Source organism: Asterias rubens, chromosome 11 (assembly GCF_902459465.1).
Source record: "Asterias rubens chromosome 11, eAstRub1.3, whole genome shotgun sequence".
In the NCBI taxonomy this organism is placed as follows: domain Eukaryota; kingdom Metazoa; phylum Echinodermata; class Asteroidea; order Forcipulatida; family Asteriidae; genus Asterias; species Asterias rubens.
Window position 1 is genome coordinate 9407985 of NC_047072.1, and position 19906 is coordinate 9427890.

The 19906-nt window shown below is 40.5% G+C and overlaps 1 protein-coding gene across 1 annotated transcript in view; it reads left to right on the forward strand.

The window, feature by feature from the left end:
* The first annotated feature begins 681 nt into the window (after positions 1-681).
* The window catches only part of LOC117296680, a 28747-nt gene continuing 9522 nt past the window's right edge, over positions 682-19906 (forward strand). The window contains exons 1-25 of the mRNA XM_033779710.1: positions 682-770; positions 1752-1891; positions 2832-3254; positions 3655-3931; positions 5687-5813; positions 6718-6872; positions 7268-7381; positions 7877-8011; positions 8494-8559; positions 8909-8974; positions 9408-9610; positions 9885-9979; positions 10518-10648; positions 10967-11170; positions 11667-11740; positions 12570-12680; positions 13259-13429; positions 14724-14864; positions 15402-15483; positions 15580-15719; positions 16347-16745; positions 17377-17653; positions 18549-18675; positions 19085-19239; positions 19625-19738. Of these exons, the coding sequence (XP_033635601.1) occupies positions 1782-1891; positions 2832-3254; positions 3655-3931; positions 5687-5813; positions 6718-6872; positions 7268-7381; positions 7877-8011; positions 8494-8559; positions 8909-8974; positions 9408-9610; positions 9885-9979; positions 10518-10648; positions 10967-11170; positions 11667-11740; positions 12570-12680; positions 13259-13429; positions 14724-14864; positions 15402-15483; positions 15580-15719; positions 16347-16745; positions 17377-17653; positions 18549-18675; positions 19085-19239; positions 19625-19738 (3897 nt within the window). The 5' untranslated portion in view covers positions 682-770; positions 1752-1781. The remainder of the gene's footprint in view (positions 771-1751; positions 1892-2831; positions 3255-3654; positions 3932-5686; positions 5814-6717; positions 6873-7267; positions 7382-7876; positions 8012-8493; positions 8560-8908; positions 8975-9407; positions 9611-9884; positions 9980-10517; positions 10649-10966; positions 11171-11666; positions 11741-12569; positions 12681-13258; positions 13430-14723; positions 14865-15401; positions 15484-15579; positions 15720-16346; positions 16746-17376; positions 17654-18548; positions 18676-19084; positions 19240-19624; positions 19739-19906) is intronic.

Genomic DNA, 19906 nt, shown 5'->3' on the forward strand with positions numbered 1-19906 from the left:
GAAATTGTAAGCCTGGCTGGGGGAAAAACTGTGATTACTGATAGCATATCAATTAATCAGAAGGTCCATGAAATGAAACTCTATGCTCAAGCCTTCCTGGAACAGCGAACTCCAAATGGAAACAGGCTAGTCCAAAGTCAGCCCCTCGGCTGCTGGCAAGCGAGAAACAAAATTGATCCTCAGATAACAACACAGAGACGGACTAACTTTCTCCAATGAAAAGACTTGAATGCTGTTCTAAAACATCTCTTTGAAAACAAAAATGTCAGTTATTTGAGGCACAGTGCACGAGAACAAGGCATGTTTAGAAACAACCACTTTAGTTTATAAACGCAGTGTTATTTATCACGCCCTTCACTGCCGATCGTGCTCGAACTCAGGTGACTTTTTTTGCACTGAAGACTCCTCTGCTCGTGACATGAATCTTGACATGAGCAAGACGAAGCATCGAAACCTGTTTTTCCTACGCTCAGCTCTTAACCATGGATGTAGGTTTAACTCGCCCCTGGAGAGTTTAATAGCTGTCGTACGATATTTACAACCAACGGTGACCGAGTGAAACCCCATGAATTCTGGGCCAGACAGCTTCATGGGGCCCACGTTTACAGCGGCAATAATTATTGCAAGTGACACCTCGCAGCGTGACCAGCGGAGACCTACCGCCGTAGATCTCGGCGTACGCTCGGACTCCACCAGTCGGGGTAAAAAGGGCTCAAGAACGGGAATTGGTTTGCTGGTTCAGGGGCTTGATCATACTCCAGGTCCAAACGGTGAGTGTAGTATAGACTTAATTAGAGAGCTATTATGTCAATACAATTATAAACGATGTAGAACTATAATATGGGTTGATTATGGTTCAGTCATGGGGGCCTATTTGTATTTCTACTCCATGACAGGAAAATTGCAGAAAATGTGGGCAAGCGAGAAGGTGGAATTCTATTCGACTGTGCAATTTCTGGCAAGTAAACTTAGAGTAACACCATAAATGGTATTGGAGTTATGGAAAGGTATGCGGTAACACCATGTAATGACTATTTCTGGATGAGTTGGGGTGGTTCTGAAAAGAACCGGTGGTTTCAACTCGACGTTTCGATCAGTATGCTCTGATCGTCTCCTGGAGAAAGCGTTTTAAAGTGTTTTGTTTTGTGGACAATAATAACGTCCATATAGTAGAATTAATGACCGATACATTCTATAATATACTTAGTAGGGTAAAGGCCTACCATAGTTGATAAATTAATTTATCCAAGTGGCCACATTGTTACCTCATGCAAAATATTAACAAGTTTCTGCTCTTTAACTTCTTTCAGTGATACGTTTCGTAGATGCACTGACCTATTTTCAGCCATATTGTTCGTAATAAAGGCTGCATTGGTTTTTTATTGTATATCAGTTAAGTCTTATTAAAGATAGAAAGATAATGAAAGACAACAGTAACACTTAAAACTTCAAAATAAATTATACCCCAACTGACAGAGAAGGATAGAAAATTTAAATGTTTGAAACCATTTCTGTCAAAGGAACCTTTAAGTTTAACCGTGCGTGTCCCATACTGCGATTACAGATTTCACGTCACGCTGATCTAATTTCTGCTAAGGCGTCCCGTGGGGGTAATTACCCCCACGGGACGACATAATAGCCATTTAACCGTGAGGGGAATGTGGCTATGGCTGCTGGCTTTGCGTTTCAGCCGTAGCCAATTGTATACCGTTTCAGTCATGGCCTTGTTTTGACATTCTCTTTTGCTGCAGCATTTGGTTTGATACCGGGATCCGATCGACATGGGGAGTTGTGTGGTGGGCAGACGAGCTATAGTCGTCTTTGCTATTGCGATATTGGTCGTCATATCCGTGATTGGGCTACTACTTGGACTGCTACCACAACATGAGAGGTAAGTCTGGTACCCTGTATGGTTGGGTGAAGCTATTTGTATGAACAACAGTGACCTGTTTGCCATTCAACCTCGGTTTCGAAAAATTCTACTGACAGTAAACACTAAAGCCCGGTTCATACTTCCTGCGAATGCGAATGCGAAGCGAATTTGACGTAAATTTGATGTCATAACCCTCCTTTCGCAGCGATATTCGCAAGTGAGTTGAGCAAAGTTGAACTGCTGCGAACTATTCGTTGCTAATTTGTGACGTCAACATTGGCTTCGCATTCGCATTCGCAGGGAGTATGACCCGGGCTTAAATCTTTACTGACATTAGTTATCTGTAATTGGTATTACGTTGTTGTTCGTGTATGTCTTTGATGGATTGAACCAGATAAAAAACTGCCAGAATGGGATGCAAACCCTTTACCTCTGGATTAAAGTGTTGGCACTCTACGAACGGAGGTATCTATCCCAATGTCGGAATCTCCCTATTTTTTTTCAATATCTTTGTGATTTGGTAGAGCACCGCATAATCATTCGGAGGTCGGAGGTTCATATCCCGTTCTATAGTACTTTTTTCTGTTCAACCGAAAATCGGATTATAGTTTACCCATCAGCCAGTTTTCCTCAGTGTTTATCACTTTAGGTGCGTCCGATTAGCTTCTCCGTGTCGACCCCGTGGTGCTCGCTCGGGTGAGCTCCTGAAAAGAGCTAAACGAACGATCACTCACCGCTCTCGTAGTGACGTCATGCACCTGAGGCCAGCCCCCAAGTGACCCACTCCACAAGCTGGGCACTTGGGGCTGACCCGGGTGAGCCCCTGGTATGACGTCAAAGCTATTCGAACGTACCGGGCAGACCGGGGCCGACCCAGGAAAGCTATCGAACGCACCCGTTATTATTCGTTGGTTGTCAACGACTGTTATAATCTTTGTTTTGCTATGATTTTCTCTAGAAATACAGTCAAAGCAAGATCGGAGGTTTTGAATCCATGGGAGACTACCCGCCTTCCACTGACTCTCTCCCCGGTCTCTTACAACCTCCTGGTCAGGACAGACTTGACCAATTTCGTCTTCAGTGGTTCCGTGGCGATCCTGTTCGAATGTCTGGAACCTACGGATCTCATTCTGATCCACGCAAATAACCTGACCATCGGTGAAGGGCGAACAAAACTGAAGCGGGATGGAGCCGGAACGGCACCGGAACTACTGAAGGAACCCTGGATTTACGAAGAGAATCAATTCATAGTGATTGAGCTGGACGGAACTCTAGAGAAAGGGGAAAAGTATAAATTGTCTTTAGAGTTCCGGGGACCACTTCTGGATGAAATTAAAGGATATTACAGGATGTCTTATACAACGAAAGCTGGAGAGAAAAGGTGAGGTATTGTGCGAGTTTTAGAAAGTTATTTTCCAATTCAGGTTTGTGTTTGTTTGTTGTTTGTTGATGATCTTCCCTTTATGGGAAATCGGCAAACTCCAACAGCAAATCTCTCTCACATATACAAACATAGGTGCGTGAATGCACTAAACGATCAATTTAGATTCAGGAAATAGGCGAGAGTAGTCATGTTAGTCATTGTGAAATTGGCTTTTAGCTGGGGTTTTTAACCTAATTCAACCTTGTATTGAAAGTGCTGCATCATTAGCCACTTCGGTGACTACCAAACAACTTGTTTCTTTCTTCAGTTTTGTTTGGTTCATAATTAGTGTACCCTAGTTTTTGTTTTCTTGTTTGTTCGTTTTGGTAAAACTAATGCCCAGTTCTTTTGAAAATAGGTTTATTGCCAGCACATTGTTTGCCCCGGTCGGTGCCCGTAAAGCCTTCCCGTGTTTCGACGAGCCGGCCATGAAAGCAACATTCACCATCACCCTGGAGCACCAACCCGAGTACCACGCCCTCGCCAATGCTCCGAAAAGAGCAAAAATTAAGACTCTTCGTGACGGGTGGATCAGAACCAAGTTTGAAGAATCTGTTAAATTGTCGACGTATCTCGTGTGTTACGTCATCAGTGATTTCAAGGCCAAGTTTAAAACCACGGCAAACGGTGTCACGGTAAGAAAGCTTTAAACTATCATTTATTTTCATATTTTGTTATATTTTATTTTCATATTTTATTATATTATTTTCATATTTTCATATTTGTGATAGTTTGCAGTTAATATTGGTTGCCTGTATAGGTTATATGCCGGTATAAGGGTGGCATTTTGAATGATTGTCAATGAATTCATTTATTTTCTTCCGGCTGCCTTACAACTTCTTGTGACCTTCTTCCCAAATGATCTGCGGATATACCAAGATCAGATTATAGAGTAAATGAAATGTCCATGAAATAGGACATTATAAAACTCTCTCCGAAATATTATTGAAACAAAAATTATAGCTTAGGGTTATACTTTGGTTGTGACCTTGAACAAGTTGTTTAATTTCTAGTCGAAAGCCTTCGTGACTGAGCATCTTGTGAAATTGTTTAATTAATCACAGCCCCCCGTTAATCAGAAATCAATAAAAATCACCAAATTTGAATATCGCTTCAAGGTGAGTTTTTGAGATGCAACTTTCCGTTGTGTCCGCCCTAGCCAAATTGGTGGATTTGACGTTCTTGATAAACAAAATACCATGACAGTCTTTGATCTTTTCTAAAAAGACATATAAAAAACTTAATTTTCACAATCAGGTAACTTGTATTGTCTTTCAGTAGTACGTAGACAGTAACCAATCTTTGACTATACCTTTAACTTGACTTAGACTCAAACTTAACTTTTAAACTTAACTAGAAAAAAATGTCCGCAACTTGAAATTCTTAATAGAGTGGAACTGCTACTTTTCTACGATGAAAGTCACTGTCTTGTCACACTTGAAAACATGCCCTCCCAAAATTACTGAATCTGAGTTATTAAAATTGAACCCTTTTCTTAATGTTTTATTATTTTGGGGTGGATCTTTTGGTTCCAAGTTTTCCCAAAGGGGTAATTTGTCCCTGGAGACAACATTTTGACCAGATGTTGTGAACCAGAGCGTAGGAGTAAACAAATTTGTGGAGCAATGGCTCGGAAGACTTGGTTCAAGAGAGGTTACGGTCTGGAGATTGTCTCAATAGATTGCCAAGACTCTTGACATTGAATGAACTCCTCATTGTACCGAAACGATTTTGTGCCAAGAAACGGTTTTGTGCCGAGAAACGGTTTTGTGCCGAAAAACGGTTTTGTGCCGAAACGGTTTTGTGCCGAAACGGTTTTGTGCCGAAACGGTTTTGTGCCGAAACGGTTTTGTGCCGAAACGGTTTTGTACCGAAACGGTTTTGTGCCGAAACCGAAACGTTTTTTGTTGTTGTGTTTTTTGGCATGGTGTGGGTACATTAAATTAGGGGAAGTTTGCGGTGGCACCAATTGTAAATCGCCGTTTGAGTCGTGTTGGTTCCACAGAACCGTTGGTTGACACCTCAACGAAGAAATTGGTGTGTTTTTAAGTAGGTTGAAAGTTTGCATGGTGGGACTATACTAATGTAGGTGATGTTTGCGGTAGCACCGATTGTAAATCTTGTTTTTATTAGTAGAGTGGTGGTTTTAAAAAAAGCCTGTGGTTGACAACTCACCGTAGAAACGGCTGTGTTTTTAGTAGGATTTGAAACTTTGCATGGTTGGAGTAAAGTGATTAGGTGGGGTTTGCGATAGCACCACTCGCATTAACCTTATTTTTGAGTACTGTTGGTTCTGAGAAGAACCGGTAGTTGACAACTCGACGTTTCGATTAAAAAGCTCTGATCGGCATACTCTGATATCGTGTTTTTCTCTTGTGTCGGTTCTTCAGTTCGGTGTTTGGGCCCAGGCGGATTTCATCAATCAAACAGACTACGCTTTGGAGAAGGGAGTCGCCATACTGGATTACTTTGATGGTTTATACGGGGAAGAAGTCAGGTACCCAATGGCCAAAATTGGTAAGAAAAGCATTGTTTCTTACATGTATCTGGCGATACTGTTTTAGGTGCATACACGTTGTTTTAGTGATTTAGTTAACATTAAATCACCCATATCAAGTCATCTTTAACCAGGCCAAATAGCAGCGTGTCATAGCTATAAATGAATCGTAGACGAATACATGCCGAGGGGCTCGATTTCTCAAAGAGCTTTACCAACTGCAAATCACGCTTGACTGCTACGCACGCTTGATCGGCCCAGGGACTGATTTCACAAAGAGCTAATACTGATCTAAAGCGTATATCAATCTTATTTGCTTAGCAAAGTGTGATGTAACAATACAAATCGCTGTGTTGATATTGGCAACTCAATCTTAAGATGAATGTCTACTTTATGAAATCGACCCCAGGCATTTGAAATGCCAGCTCGTTGTGTAGGGCGACTTTCTTAGCTTCATATTTGTTTAATCTGAAACAAGGCCTCTCAATAATATTACCCTACAACGTACGTTAGACGGTACGAGTTGACTTACGAGTTGACTGGGGTACGAGTTGACCTATTTCGAGGGAATCGAATCACATAGTACCCAAGTCAACTCGTACCCAAGTCAACTCGTACCCAAGTCAACTCGTACCCCAGTCAACTCGTAAGTCAACCCGTACCGTCTAGTAACGTACGTTGTAGGGTGCACCCTATTGGTAATACTATTGTACATGCGTACCCAAGTGAAATCGTACCCAAGTCAACGACTTTCCAATTGCTCATTATCTGTCCGTACCGGGATACCCTTTCTCCGTACATGTTGAAAATTCGTTAGGTTTGTGTTCCCATTTGACCAAAAAATAGCAATAAATCAGTTCAGTTCACCTCTTTATAGTTTTCAATTCAACCGATTGGTTTTATTCAACTTTTTGTGTCCTGCAGACATGATAGCCCTGCCGGACTTCACTGCTGGTGCTATGGAAAACTGGGGTCTGATCACATACCGGGACACCAGAATCCTGTACGAGGAACGTGTGTCGTCAGAGACTCAGAAGCAGCGAGTTTGCACCCTTGTGGCCCACGAGTTATCTCATCAGGTTGGTACCACTCTAAACACCTCCGGATCAGAATTTACCTGGATACGGTTCCGTTGGGCCAGAATTGACCCGGATTTGGTTACCGTTGGGCCGTTGACTCATTCTAGGTCAGCAGTATGAACAGGAAATAGTTTTAAAATGACAAGGAAATGGGTCAAACTGACGCCGAATCTTAGTTTTATTTAATCTTTCAAAAACAAACTTTCTTGGACCAGCCTGACCTGGGAATGACTAAAAATAACTGCTGAGTCAAATCTAATTCGGAAGTTTTTTTATCCGCCGTTCTGACTTACCCTACGGAGATGACAATGACAAAGCATGGACAATTCTGTGAAAGAATCATTTTAAAACGTTTACCTAATGTGTTTATTCTTTGCGATGTTCTCTCCACGCAGTGGTTTGGTAATCTTGTCACAATGAAGTGGTGGGATCATCTCTGGTTAAATGAAGGATTCGCAAGTTTCGTGGAGTACGTCGGCACGGCTGAAGTTGAGCCTGATTGGGGAATGGTAAGGACCATTACAAGTTCATAATGCTAATGCACAATATATCTTTTTATTTTACAGACAATAGTGTGGTATGAACCCCACCCCTCCTGTTCTTTGGCCCTTTTTATTTGCAATTAGTCTGGTCTCCCCTGTCCTAATCCGCACGATTACAGACAATTGCTGGCTTATTGTGTATACATCTATACACATGTACATGGGATTTAGCTGCGAATCTCCAGGACAATTAGGGCCACGTGAAATGAATGCGAGGTCAAAAGGCAGATCGCTGACGTAATCCACGAGCTTTGAAGCACGGCATCAAATGTTCAGCCGGATGGGGAAATACTATTGGTGGATATTGGGAAAACCATTGGTGGCGCGCTATATTGTGAACCCCGTAGAGTTATACATTCAATCAATTTCCAAAGAGAAGAAACACGTGATACAAATTTGCTTTTCTGTGAATTGGGAAAATGTAAATTTTTCATGTTTCATTTTTTTCTCTTTTTTTTCCAGTGGGATAAGTTCATTTTGTACGATCTCCATAGAGCCATGGCAACGGATGCTCGGGTCACCTCTCGACCAATCATCAACGAGGTGGAAACACCGGCAGAAATTTCCTCCATGTTTAACAGAATCTCGTATCAGAAGGTCAGCGACGAAATATAGGGTGCACCACTTCTTATACTTACTTAATTTGTTTTGGGTGTGGGCACAATTTCTGTCCAAATGAAACTGATGTTATCGTCGTATTAAAATTATCATTAAAAAGTCCCTAGCTGTCAGTTAATATTTTTCAACACATTGTTTGCATCTAAAATAACATCATTTTTTTATTTAATTCTTACATCAAAGCTTATAAAATGTATAATTTTGTCCAGGCAATTTCTGTTCTGATCATGTCAAAACCCAAGTCTTACGCTCAGCTATGCCACTTCAAATTCCTTCAATTTTTGAGCAAACTAAATCCTGAAGTTGTACCAGGATTAGTTGAATTCTTGGTAATTATAAGTCTCTGCACTTTTTGTCATCATTATTTTTGTAAGCTGACATTGTTTAATGTGGTTTTTTAAAGCACTACAATTTTACACTATTCGAGAGTTTGATTTCATGTTTTTTTTTTCTCCTGACAGGGTTCATCTGTTCTCCGAATGTTGACTCACTTCGTGGGACATGATACATTTCTGAAGGGTCTGAAGGTAGGCTAATGCAAAATCAAAATCATGCACCTGGGCCAGCCCCAAAGTGACCCACTCCTCAAACAGGGCACTTGGGGCTGACCCGGGTGAGCCCCTGGAATGACGTCAAAGCTAGTCAAAGCTATTTGATGATAATCGAAAGCACCCATAGGATCAGTATGACCCTGAATCTGTGTCAAAATGATGAGGTCAAACTGAAGCAGAATCCGATCTCAAATCCCCATTTATAACCAGTTTTCATATCAGCAAGACCCAGATGGATCAGCCCCAAGCCCGGGACCCATCCTGGTCATTTCTGAACCGGGCGTTTTCAGATGACTTTAGCCAGTTTTCTTGGTTTCTTTTGCAGTACTATCTCAGTTCTTTTGCGTACAGTGGAGCCGTGACTAGTGACCTGTGGTTTCATCTTGACAAGGTATTTAGAAAAGAAAAACAAAATAAGATATTAACAGGTGTATAGTGAGGAATATGAGAAGACATCTAGGTTACAGGCACCACTCTCTTCTTCGAAGAAGCGCTGGTTGATTAAGGTATCAGCTCTGTTAAAGGTTAGGTTTTGCTTTCGAAAAACTGTTGACTATATAAGTGCCTTGTCACGCGAAACAATTTGCAGGCAACCAATTCCATGCAATATCTAATAAAAGGAAAAGGCATTCACTTTTGAACGTTCACATATTTTTGTTGGGGATTGCAGGAAAAAATTGGTTTGAAAACTCACTCATGTGCTACCAAAGTGTTCCATTTGCATGCACCGTAGTTGTTTTCCAGTAAAAGTAGCATCAAGTGTCCTGACCCTAAGATTACATTGGAGTTCCCACTTAAATGAATTCTCTGTAAATGATTTACAGGCAATGGCGGAAGACAACGTCTTCTTAGGAGACGAGATGGACTTGGCGACCGTCATGAAAACCTGGATGCATCAGATGGGTTTTCCCGTCATCAAAGTGGTGCGTGACTACACTGGCAATGGTCAGATTACGGCCAGAGTGGAGCAGAAACGCTTCCTGTCTGATCCCACGTCTAACACCACTACGAAGTATTCAGACTTGGGGTGAGCTACAGCCCTATAGTTTGGCTTTTTCTCTGTGATGTAGAATTTATTGGAACGTTATTCAGGGTTTGAATGACGTGTCAAAATATCGAGTTTTCCTTGTATATCTGCCAAACACAATGGACATACTTTTTGTTGTTGGTGTTTGTAGAATATATGCGAGAGTTGTTCGGGGTTTGGTGATGAGATCTAAAAACCACAAAACCTTTGTAATCTGCCAAGCACAATGGACACGTTGAAAACTGTATTATGTACTTTTTGTTTTGATATTCAGTTATGTGTGGTATGTGCCTCTAACTTACACAACCAGCAGTAGTCCTGACTTTGAGTCGCCAGACTCCAAATGGATCCGACCAGAAGATAAATATGGTAAGTCTGCGAACAGCAGACCCACAGCTTAAGAGATAAAGAGTAACTAAGACAGGCTTGGTAACTAATCAAGGACCGAGAAGTATGACTTAAACCGTGAATAGTGTCCATGTTGAGATAGAGTAGTGACTCGTTGAGTGTACTCCTCAGTGGGGACATGTGGTTTTCTTAACGAGACGTTCCCCTTTTTGCCACCAGCTGTATAGAAAATACTTTTAGACAGTAACACACTTCAAAACTTCCAGGTCAGACTTGACTCGGATCCGGGTCGCGTGTGGCCTCACTCAATTGGGGGTCAGTATGACTGCAATCCGTGTCATAATGCTTCAGAAATGGGTGAAACTGATGTCGAGGCCGTGTTAATCCAATCAATATCTAAACTCACTTTCCGAGATTTCCGGGACATAATTGGTTCAGGTCCCCGGAACTCGGAACTCGGGTCAACTATGAATTATAGTATATGATATATTCTGCAAACGACTGACTTTGCTTCCGAAGCGTCTATAGTTACCAGTCTAATGTGTATTGGTTTATACAGTTACCATAGAGACACCTGGGAGCAGCACTGATTGGTTGCTGCTGAACATCGATCAGAGAGGAATCTACAGAGTCAACTACGATGATCAGAATTGGGAGTTGATCAAAGCTCAGCTCGACTCAAATCATGAGGTGAGTTTCAAATTAATTTGCCTGGGGCAGTGAGCAGCCCTACTGGTTGGTTAAAGAACCCACTGCTTGGAGATAACAGGTGTGAGTTGCTGCAAGAAAAGGGATGTTTGATTCTGGCCTCTTTTTCTTAGGTAATTACGGAGATAACACGTGTGAGTTGCTGTTGGAAAAAGGGTGTTTTTACTATGACATCTTTCTTTATAAGGAATAACATGGATATAACAGGTGTGAGTTTCCATATGAAAATGATGTTTTATTCTTGCCACTCACTTAGATGGAGCTACCTTTAATTTGTTTTGTTTCTCCACTGTTTTTAAGGCAATATCTACAGCAAGTCGAGCGTCCCTGATCAGTGATGCCTTCAGTTTGGCCGAAGCCTCTGAGATCAGTCAAAGTCAAGCCTTTGACATGACCACCTACTTGAAGGAAGAGAGAGACTTCGTGCCGTGGCAAGCCGTAAAAGGTGCACTGAGTAGCATCGAGAAAAACCTACAGCGGAAAAGAGCATTTGGAAACTTCAAGGTATTAAAATAATACCTCTGAAGTGAGGAAAAATAATGCACCCGAAACAAACAGAAAGTGTGTTTTGTATTTTTGGGGTGTAAGATTCAAAACAGATTCCTTTATTGTTGTTGATGCACCCAAAAGATAGCCGGTGAGAAATTACTAGAAAGCTATAGGAATACTGACCTTTTCTGTAACTCTATAATATAACGTGTTGCCTCATTTAGTGTAATTCAGGTATAATTAAAATCACTGTGTTGTTATTTTCTGTAAATTTTCAGGTCTTTCAAATTCAGTAGAAACCATTTAATGATTTTCAAGAATCAAGATTGGATCACGTCCGGAAAAAAATGTTTAGTTTATTGGTCACTTCGAGACATCTCTACACCCCGTTAATGTTGATCAATTTGGTGTTTCTCTGAATATATAAATACCACCATTGTCGATGAATGAGTTTTACGATGTATTTATGTTATTGAATTATTTGTTTGTGTATATTCTTTCTTTATTTTAGAAATACATGAAAGAAAATGTTACTCCATTTTACAAGTTCGTTGGTTGGGACAACACAGGGAACCATCTAACACGGTTTGTTTCAAAGCCAAACAGATCGGAAAACGAATCAATCTCGTTTTGGTTTCTTCATTGTATAAAACAAAATCAAATGTCCTCGTAAGAGTACGTAATAGACCTTATGCACATGACGTCATTTCAGTAGGGCGCCCTCACCTAGAGGTCAAAAGGAGGTTGTTCATTGGCCACTCCTGTGCGCTGCGCGTACAAATCTGTGCGTTTCGAATGTTTCGTCACCGTTTTTCCACTAAGATGGCCGCTGGATGACGTCAATGCATAAGGTCTATGGGATATTTTGACCAGGTAATTTTTCATTGTTTACGACGTTCTGAGTATGCGAACATGCACCGAGAGCAAAGAATTTGCCTGGTAAGTCAGGGGCCGATTTCACAAAGAGCCAAGGTTGATCTTAATATGCAAATCAATCATAGTTGCTTAGTAATGTGTGATGTCACAATACATATCACTATGGTGATACTGATAATTTTTCTTACGATGGAATGTATACCCCTGTTGCTTTTTTGAAATCGACCCCTGCTGTCACCTTTTGTCCCAAAAGTCCTCCATTACACCCCAACTGCACCCAATAAGCTTCGTTTTGATTACACAACACTATACGTTGTTTACACCTCCTCTACGCCTCTCATAATATTTATGCATGACGTCATAATTCTTACCCAAAATGAGGCTGATATGGGCGCACGTCCACCACCACTTGCAGTGGTGCCCATAGCCTCGTGTTTGGGTTATCATTCTGACGTACCTCATGCATAAGTATTAAGAGAAGCGTATATTATTCCACATTACACACTGGTTACAATTTAATCCCAATACTTCTTTGCAGAATGAGTCGAGCAGAGGCAATAAGTATGGCTTGCAAATATGGAAGTGACGATTGTATTGAGATATCTGTTAAACACTACGCTCAGTGGATGATGACTCCCGAACGCACAGTGTAAGTTTAAGCACACTTTAAGGAATAATCGACCGAACCATAATTGATAAAAATAAAAATAATTTACAATGCCAGTTCCTATTTTGGCAAGGAAGAAACACACTATACTAGTGCAATGTTTGCTAATTTAGGACATTTGGAATGCAATGGCATTGTCACCCAACTGAGGCATTTTTTACAGGCAACTTCGATGCAACCAACTACAGTGCATGCTACAGGACCAATTAGGTAGCACATGAGCCATTATTTTGTCTAACGATGCCGTATGATCCCCAAGAATATTATGTGAACATTTAAATTCTTTGAGATTGCCAAGAGCTGGTTATTTGTAAGTTGCCTCGTGTGACATGACCATAAGAATTGTTATCAGGGATTGTGGTTTTGCATCTTAACTTGATCAGACTTCTTCCACCAGTTTGACTAATTTAGTAGGAAAATAACCCAAACTAAACTTTACAACTGAAATGAAATGATCTGAATCTCGATAGAAACGTCGTTCCGTTTAAGAAGTACTGTTCAGTTTGGTAGCTTAAGACATTGTCTTGTCCCCACTGTCTTCTCTAACTTTACTACTTCAGAGTTCATCCAGACATTCAACCTACAGTGTACTGCTCAGCTATCGCAGCAGGTGGACAAGACGAGTGGGACTTTGCTTTCGACGTCTACAGAAACCCCAACACTCCAGCATCTGCAAGGGCCAGGCTGCTGGCGGCAATGGCGTGCAGCCATAAACCATGGATACTTAACACGTAAGGGTCAAAGTTTAATTATTAGGATCAAAGTACAAGTGAGGGTCAAAGTTCAAGCCCTGATCTAGGTCAGCGGTCCACTGGGATTCCAAATCCGGGTAAATTTTTACATTGGAGTTTCAAAGGGAAATAGATCCCATTGACCAAATCGCAATATTTGCGTTACACCTTGGATTTCCATCGTTGATAAACAAAGAGCAAAAACATTTGTGACCAAATTCAATTCAATAGTAACAGCTTATCGTGTACGTTCACGATAAATCCAAACTTATCCTGTACGTACTTGATAAGTCCAAAAACTTATCGTGTACTTACACGATAACTTATCATGTATGTACACATACTGCGTTTCATACTTCGTTCCGTTTTCAGGTAACGTTTTTGAGCGCATTGCTCCATCAATTATTGAATGTTCTCTAAATGTGTGATATGGAGGAAAAGATCGAGGTTTACTTCCGTTTAGTCCAAGGCGTAAAACATAACTTAAAGGGGCAGTCAATATTGCAATAATTGTAAGTGTGCTGTAATAAACCGGATTCTCCCATAACTGGGCTAGAGATAATTATTTTGTAAAGTTTTGAACCTCCCTAATATTTTCTGACATAGTGGTGCCCAGTCCAAGGCGTCAAGCATAGTTTAAAGGGGCAGTCAAATATTTCTTTAATATTTGGTGCACTACAGGACGCACATAGTCTTAATTAAACAATTTATTCAAAAACTACTGGAGACCCCATGACCGGGCTAGAGATGATGTTTGAAACCTTGCTAACTTCTTCTGCCCCAAGGGTACGTACATGATAATTTATCGTGTACGTACACGATCATTTATCGTGTACGTACACGATAATTTATCGTGTACGTACACGATAAAATTGGATTTTTCGTGTATGAACCGATAATTTATTGTGTACGTACACGACAAGTTATTGTGTACGTACACGATAAGAGAGGGGACAAAAATATTCACGTGGTGGCAATACGCTTCCGTAGAACTCATGATAATACATGATAATTTATCGTGTATGTACACGATAAGTTTTCACTTATTGAGTACGTACACAATACGTTTTTGGTACTCATTGTGTACGTACACGATAAGTTATTGTGTACGTACTCGATAACGTGAATTGTTCGTGTATGTACACAATAAGTAAACGTGTACGTACACGATAAGTTATCGTGTACGTACACGATAAGGGAGGGAAAAAAATATTCATGTGGCAGCAATACGCTTCCGAAGAATTCAAAACGACAACTGTATTATTTCATTTGGAATGTATTTTTCATTACGTAGGTTTCTACACTACACTCTAGATCACAGCACCATTCGATCCCAGGACGGAGTAGATGTCATTATTGCCGTCGCTGGTAACCCTGTGGGGCTCCCTTTAGCCTGGGACTTCTTTAGGGCCAATTGGGACTTCTTCAGAACTGTGTAAGTTAACAACTGTTTTGTATACGTTACCTCCTAAATTGGCAAGCATGATGGGCTTCGATCGTTAGATATTGTTCTTATTTTTAAAAGAATGCTAAAAATTAGTACAATGTGGTGGGTATTGGATTTAGTATGGAATTTATAAATATTCTATTAAAAAAATCATATATTTTAGAAATATTTACCTGCTTGGAATTGTTCGATTGTTTTTGAGGTCGCGTTTTTGTAGATATCGCCGAAAATCCGGAGCGAATAATATGTCATGCAGAAAGAATAATTCTAAATTAGAATACACAATCTGAGAAATGTTACTGACAGTAACGCTTCTCAGATTAAAAATTTGAGTCATCAAAACCGATTTATATAATTTTTTTACACAACCACATTAGGGCGTAATTAGGGCGTGAATACTTTCAAAATGGCTTTTTACATACAAACGCTGCCTGAGGCTTTTTTAACAAAAAATTATCATTGCCACTAATTTTAAGAGTGGTCACCAAACGTATACCTTTCCATCAACTATTTTGTTTAATGCAGATACGGCGATACTGTTTTCTTACTGAAGAGAATAATCGGCGGTGTAACGTCCCATCTCAACACTCCCTTTGAGCTGCAATCGGTGAGACATGATTTTATATATAGATGCAACAATTCTATTCCAGAGACCATCATCGGCATTTATTAAACAAAGATGTTTATTATTATTATTTAACAGCTGGAAAGGTTCATAGAAGATCATCCCGATCAAGGGACTGGTCAGAGTGCTCTTACTGGGGCCGTTGCGGTGGTCAAGGGTAACATCCGATGGATTGAACAGAACTACGAAGATGTTGCTCGGTGGCTCAAGGCTGCTGTGTAAGTATTGAATTTGAATGTGTTCATCATACTTCTGTTAAACATCTTTGTTATTGCACACGTTATTTATTTCACTTTTGTGTATAGTGCCTTGGAGGACACCTTGATACTCTTCACTGGACCACTCCATCTATTAAATAGGGAGGTCGGGGCTCGATTTCACTAAGCACTTCGGATCTTAAAGATGCGTTGTTATCATTGCCATAGTGATTTGTATTGGGACATCACACTTTGCTTAGCAATTAAGATTCATCTGCAATTAAAATCAATTTTAACTCTTTGTGAAATTTATCCCAGGTTCCACAGTTGTGAAGGTTAGTTTTGACGTGCTGAAAATTATGTGCGTATACAATTGACATCGGCCCACTTAGATCTTATCCTCACAAAGCCTGTGAGTACACACAATTTGTTAATTACAGACAAAGCTTGCTGACCAGAAACGTGCTACCAGCCCGAAATGCTATTTTTAAAGTTCCAGAAAATTGCCATGCATCGTTTTCTGTTAAACAGATTTATGAGATTTGGCCCTTGTTGGTGTAAACCTAATCCTAGTCAGTATAATATACGTAAAAAAACTGGAACATAAAGTTGTCAAGATTTCATACTTTAAAAAATTTCACATCGCAGGGATGAATCCGGTCCTTGGCTCAATTTCCGTCTCCCCAAAGATGTGACCCCCGTGAACTATGACCTCAAGCTTCGAACTGACCTGACTAAGTTCGTCTTTAATGGATCCGTCAACATTCTCATCGAATGTCAGCTGAAGACTGACGTCATTTTACTCCATACGAGAAGACTCAACATCACAGAAGGTGTCGTGTTGACCCACGCTGCCGGGGGTCACTCACCGACTATATCCAAGGAGTGGCTGTATCCTGGGAACGAGTACCTCGTGGTGGAACTAAACTCGTACTTGGTTGCTGGTGAGAGGTACAATCTGTATCTGGATTTCAATGGCCCGCTCTTTAGCGACGAACAAGGTCTCTATTGGTTGACATACCATGGCACTGACTATGGGGAGCAAAGGTACTTTGATTCTTAAAGGTCATATAGATTGATACTTATAGACGATGTGACCTATGTTTACATTCAAACCGCCCTCTGTTGAAAAAACACTGTATACGTCATGTTTCGCCGGGCAAAAAGACACGTAGTCATGTTAAGATTGCATACACTTTCTAGCTGGCTGCCAAAACACAAAGGTTTTGCCCGGCGGTAGGCGCGCGAATCATGTTGTGGTTTTCGTGTGACGTCAGAGGTCACATCGTCTACAGATTGGTGCTCTAAAACTACGTCTATAAAAACTTAAAACCTAAAGATGATCAGAGGATACTGATCGAAACGTTGAGTTGTCAACCACCGGTTCTTTAAAGAACCAACACTACTCAAAAGAAAATTACACATGTGCTACCGCAAACCTCACCTCGTCACAACAAAAAAAACTTACTTAGCAAGAAGCACTGCAGATGTTGATGGTAAAACCTGTCTTTAAAAAATCCTATAATTGGCGCTTAGTTACTTTGACAACAACCAATCTATGACCCTATTTTAAAGAAAAAAATTATGCTACTGCTGTGTAACATACATTTAAATTAAAAGTATATATATATTTGTAATGATTTCTGTAATGATTTAGTTTTGATATTTTTAATTTCAGAATAATGGCAACCACACTATTCGCCGCATACAACGCCCGTAAAGCCTTCCCGTGTTTCGACGAGCCGGCCATGAAAGCCACATTCACCATCACCCTGGAGCACCAACCCGAGTATCACGCCCTCGCCAACTCGGCCAAGAGTGGAGACGATGAAGTACTCAGTGATGGATGGATCAGAGCTACGTTTGTAGAAACGGTTAAAATGTCGACGTATCTCGTGTGTTTTGTCATTAGTGATTATAAAGCCAAGTTTACAACCACAGCAAACGGTATCAAAGTGAGTAGTTTAAGTCATCGGAGTGTTGGTTCGAATCCCGGTCGTGGCACTTATGTCCTTGAACAAGATACTTTACTATAATTGCTACTCTTCACCCAGGTGTATTAATTGGTACTTGCGAGGGTAGAGGTTGATATTGAAAAAAGCCACCGGAGTGATTGGTTACCCTCCCCAGGGAGCTGAGGAAGATTAAATGGATGTTTATGGCCACAAAGAGCGCATTGAGACGGTTATTGTAAAAATGTGCTATTATAAGAATTTTGTTTTTTATTGTATGCTGGTTGCCGAAAAATTAACGCTTTAAAACAAAATGAAACTCAACCCAAACAAGGCTAAACGCCACTCTAGGTAAGAAGCTGTAAGAACCAAACATTACAAATTCAAATAGCTCAGGGAGCTCAGGTTTAATTTTCAACTTAAAACGGTCTAGAATGTAGAATGGATGATAACATGCACCAGGCAAGAGTTCCAAAGAAATGCTGATACGTGGGGAAAGGCGTTTAGGATTGCTCTCTGATCGACTTTCCATTTGTCCGATTGTTTGATTGTAAACCATGCAGTACCTATTACTAGTGTTGTTGATGTGTCTGTTTTTTTATTTTGTTGAAGCCTGAACGAATAAATAAATCGCCAATCGTTCCAACATCACCTTCAGAAAGCTTTCTAAATCAAATTTAAGTGAGACTCACCTCAAAGCAAGAAGTGTTGAAAAAGTCTTAGGGAAATACAGAAGAAAGGTTGAATCCCCAGCGTATGGAGAGCTAAGACAAAGAAAACATAATATGGAAATCAAAAACATTCCTTTAATAAATTAGTTTAGAAAAATTGATTTCCAACGTTGCCTGTTGTCGGCCGTAATCGTAAATTGTTTGGTAACTTGTTGTTTTACTTTCAGTTCGGTGTCTGGGCTCCAGAGGAATTGATCAACCAAACTGACTACGCTCTTGAGAAGGGAGCGGCCATACTGGATTTTCTCGATGACTATTTTGGGATGGAGGTTAAATATCCCATGGCGAAACTTGGTAAGATTTGTATCTGATTTAGAACCATGGTTTCACTCTTTTTCGCCTTTACTTTTTGCTCTATTAGTACAATATTGTTGACCGTTATGGACTGGGCTTTGGAGAATAAATCCAGCATATACCACCGTCGACAGATGCACTGCCCTGGCCTTTTGATTTAACCAATTTTCAGTTGGTTAAATGAGGTAACAAGAACCTTTTATTTCTGCATTTTGTCGATGTTAGTTTAAGGGGCAAGCGTGCAAGAGTTCCGAGTAGAACTATTCTGGTTGCCACACTGCTCTACTCTGCTCTGACCACGCGAATGCAAATGTATATACTTAGGATTGAGTTTTTCGTAAACGAAAAATAAAAATCTTTAGTTTGTTGTTTCATCGTGCCTTTTGTACTCGGTTTTTTCATATATTAGATATGGTAGCCTTGCCTCGGTTTCCTGCACTTGCAATGGAGCACTGGGGCTTGGTGTCGTACCGTAGCAACGTTGTGCTGGTTCGGGAAGGGGTGACAACGGCTGTCGAGAAGCAAATGGTGTACACAACAATAGCCCACGAGTTGGTACATCAGGCAAGTGGTATTTGACTTTTAGAACGCTAGGTGGCAGCAGACTTAACTGGTTCCTTTCCCTTGCTACATAGTTCTTAAACCTGTCCCTTTGGATGGGGACTGTTTTTGGTTTTACAAAACCAACGACATAATCGGACACAACGTATACATGTACATCCATATAATGGCGTTTTATAAAATACTCAAAACATTAAGAATTTGGAGGGAATGGGGGAGCCACGCTTTCATGGGCAGCACGTCGTATTGATACCTATCGTCGGCGAGCAAGGTTTTCTCTGGTTATGGCTCACTAGCAAGACCCTACACTACTGGGAACGAGGTTGTGATACTTTTATTGTTCTAAAAGTAATTAACAAACTGATTTTGTTGTTGTTTATCTTTATAGTGGTTCGGCAACCTCGTTACCATGGAATGGTGGGATGAGCTTTGGTTGAATGAAGGGATTAGTAGATACTTTGAGTATCCCATTACAGCTGCACTTGAACCCAATTTCGTAATGGTAAGTAATATAATTATTATACGGTAAATATATAATTATGTTGGAGGTACACGTTCCCTTAAACCTTTCCGTTTATTTGAATATTCCAGACGTATATTTGCATATTCATGACGCATGTATGAACATTCCAGAGGCCTATTTGAATATATTCCAGTCGCACCATTTGAA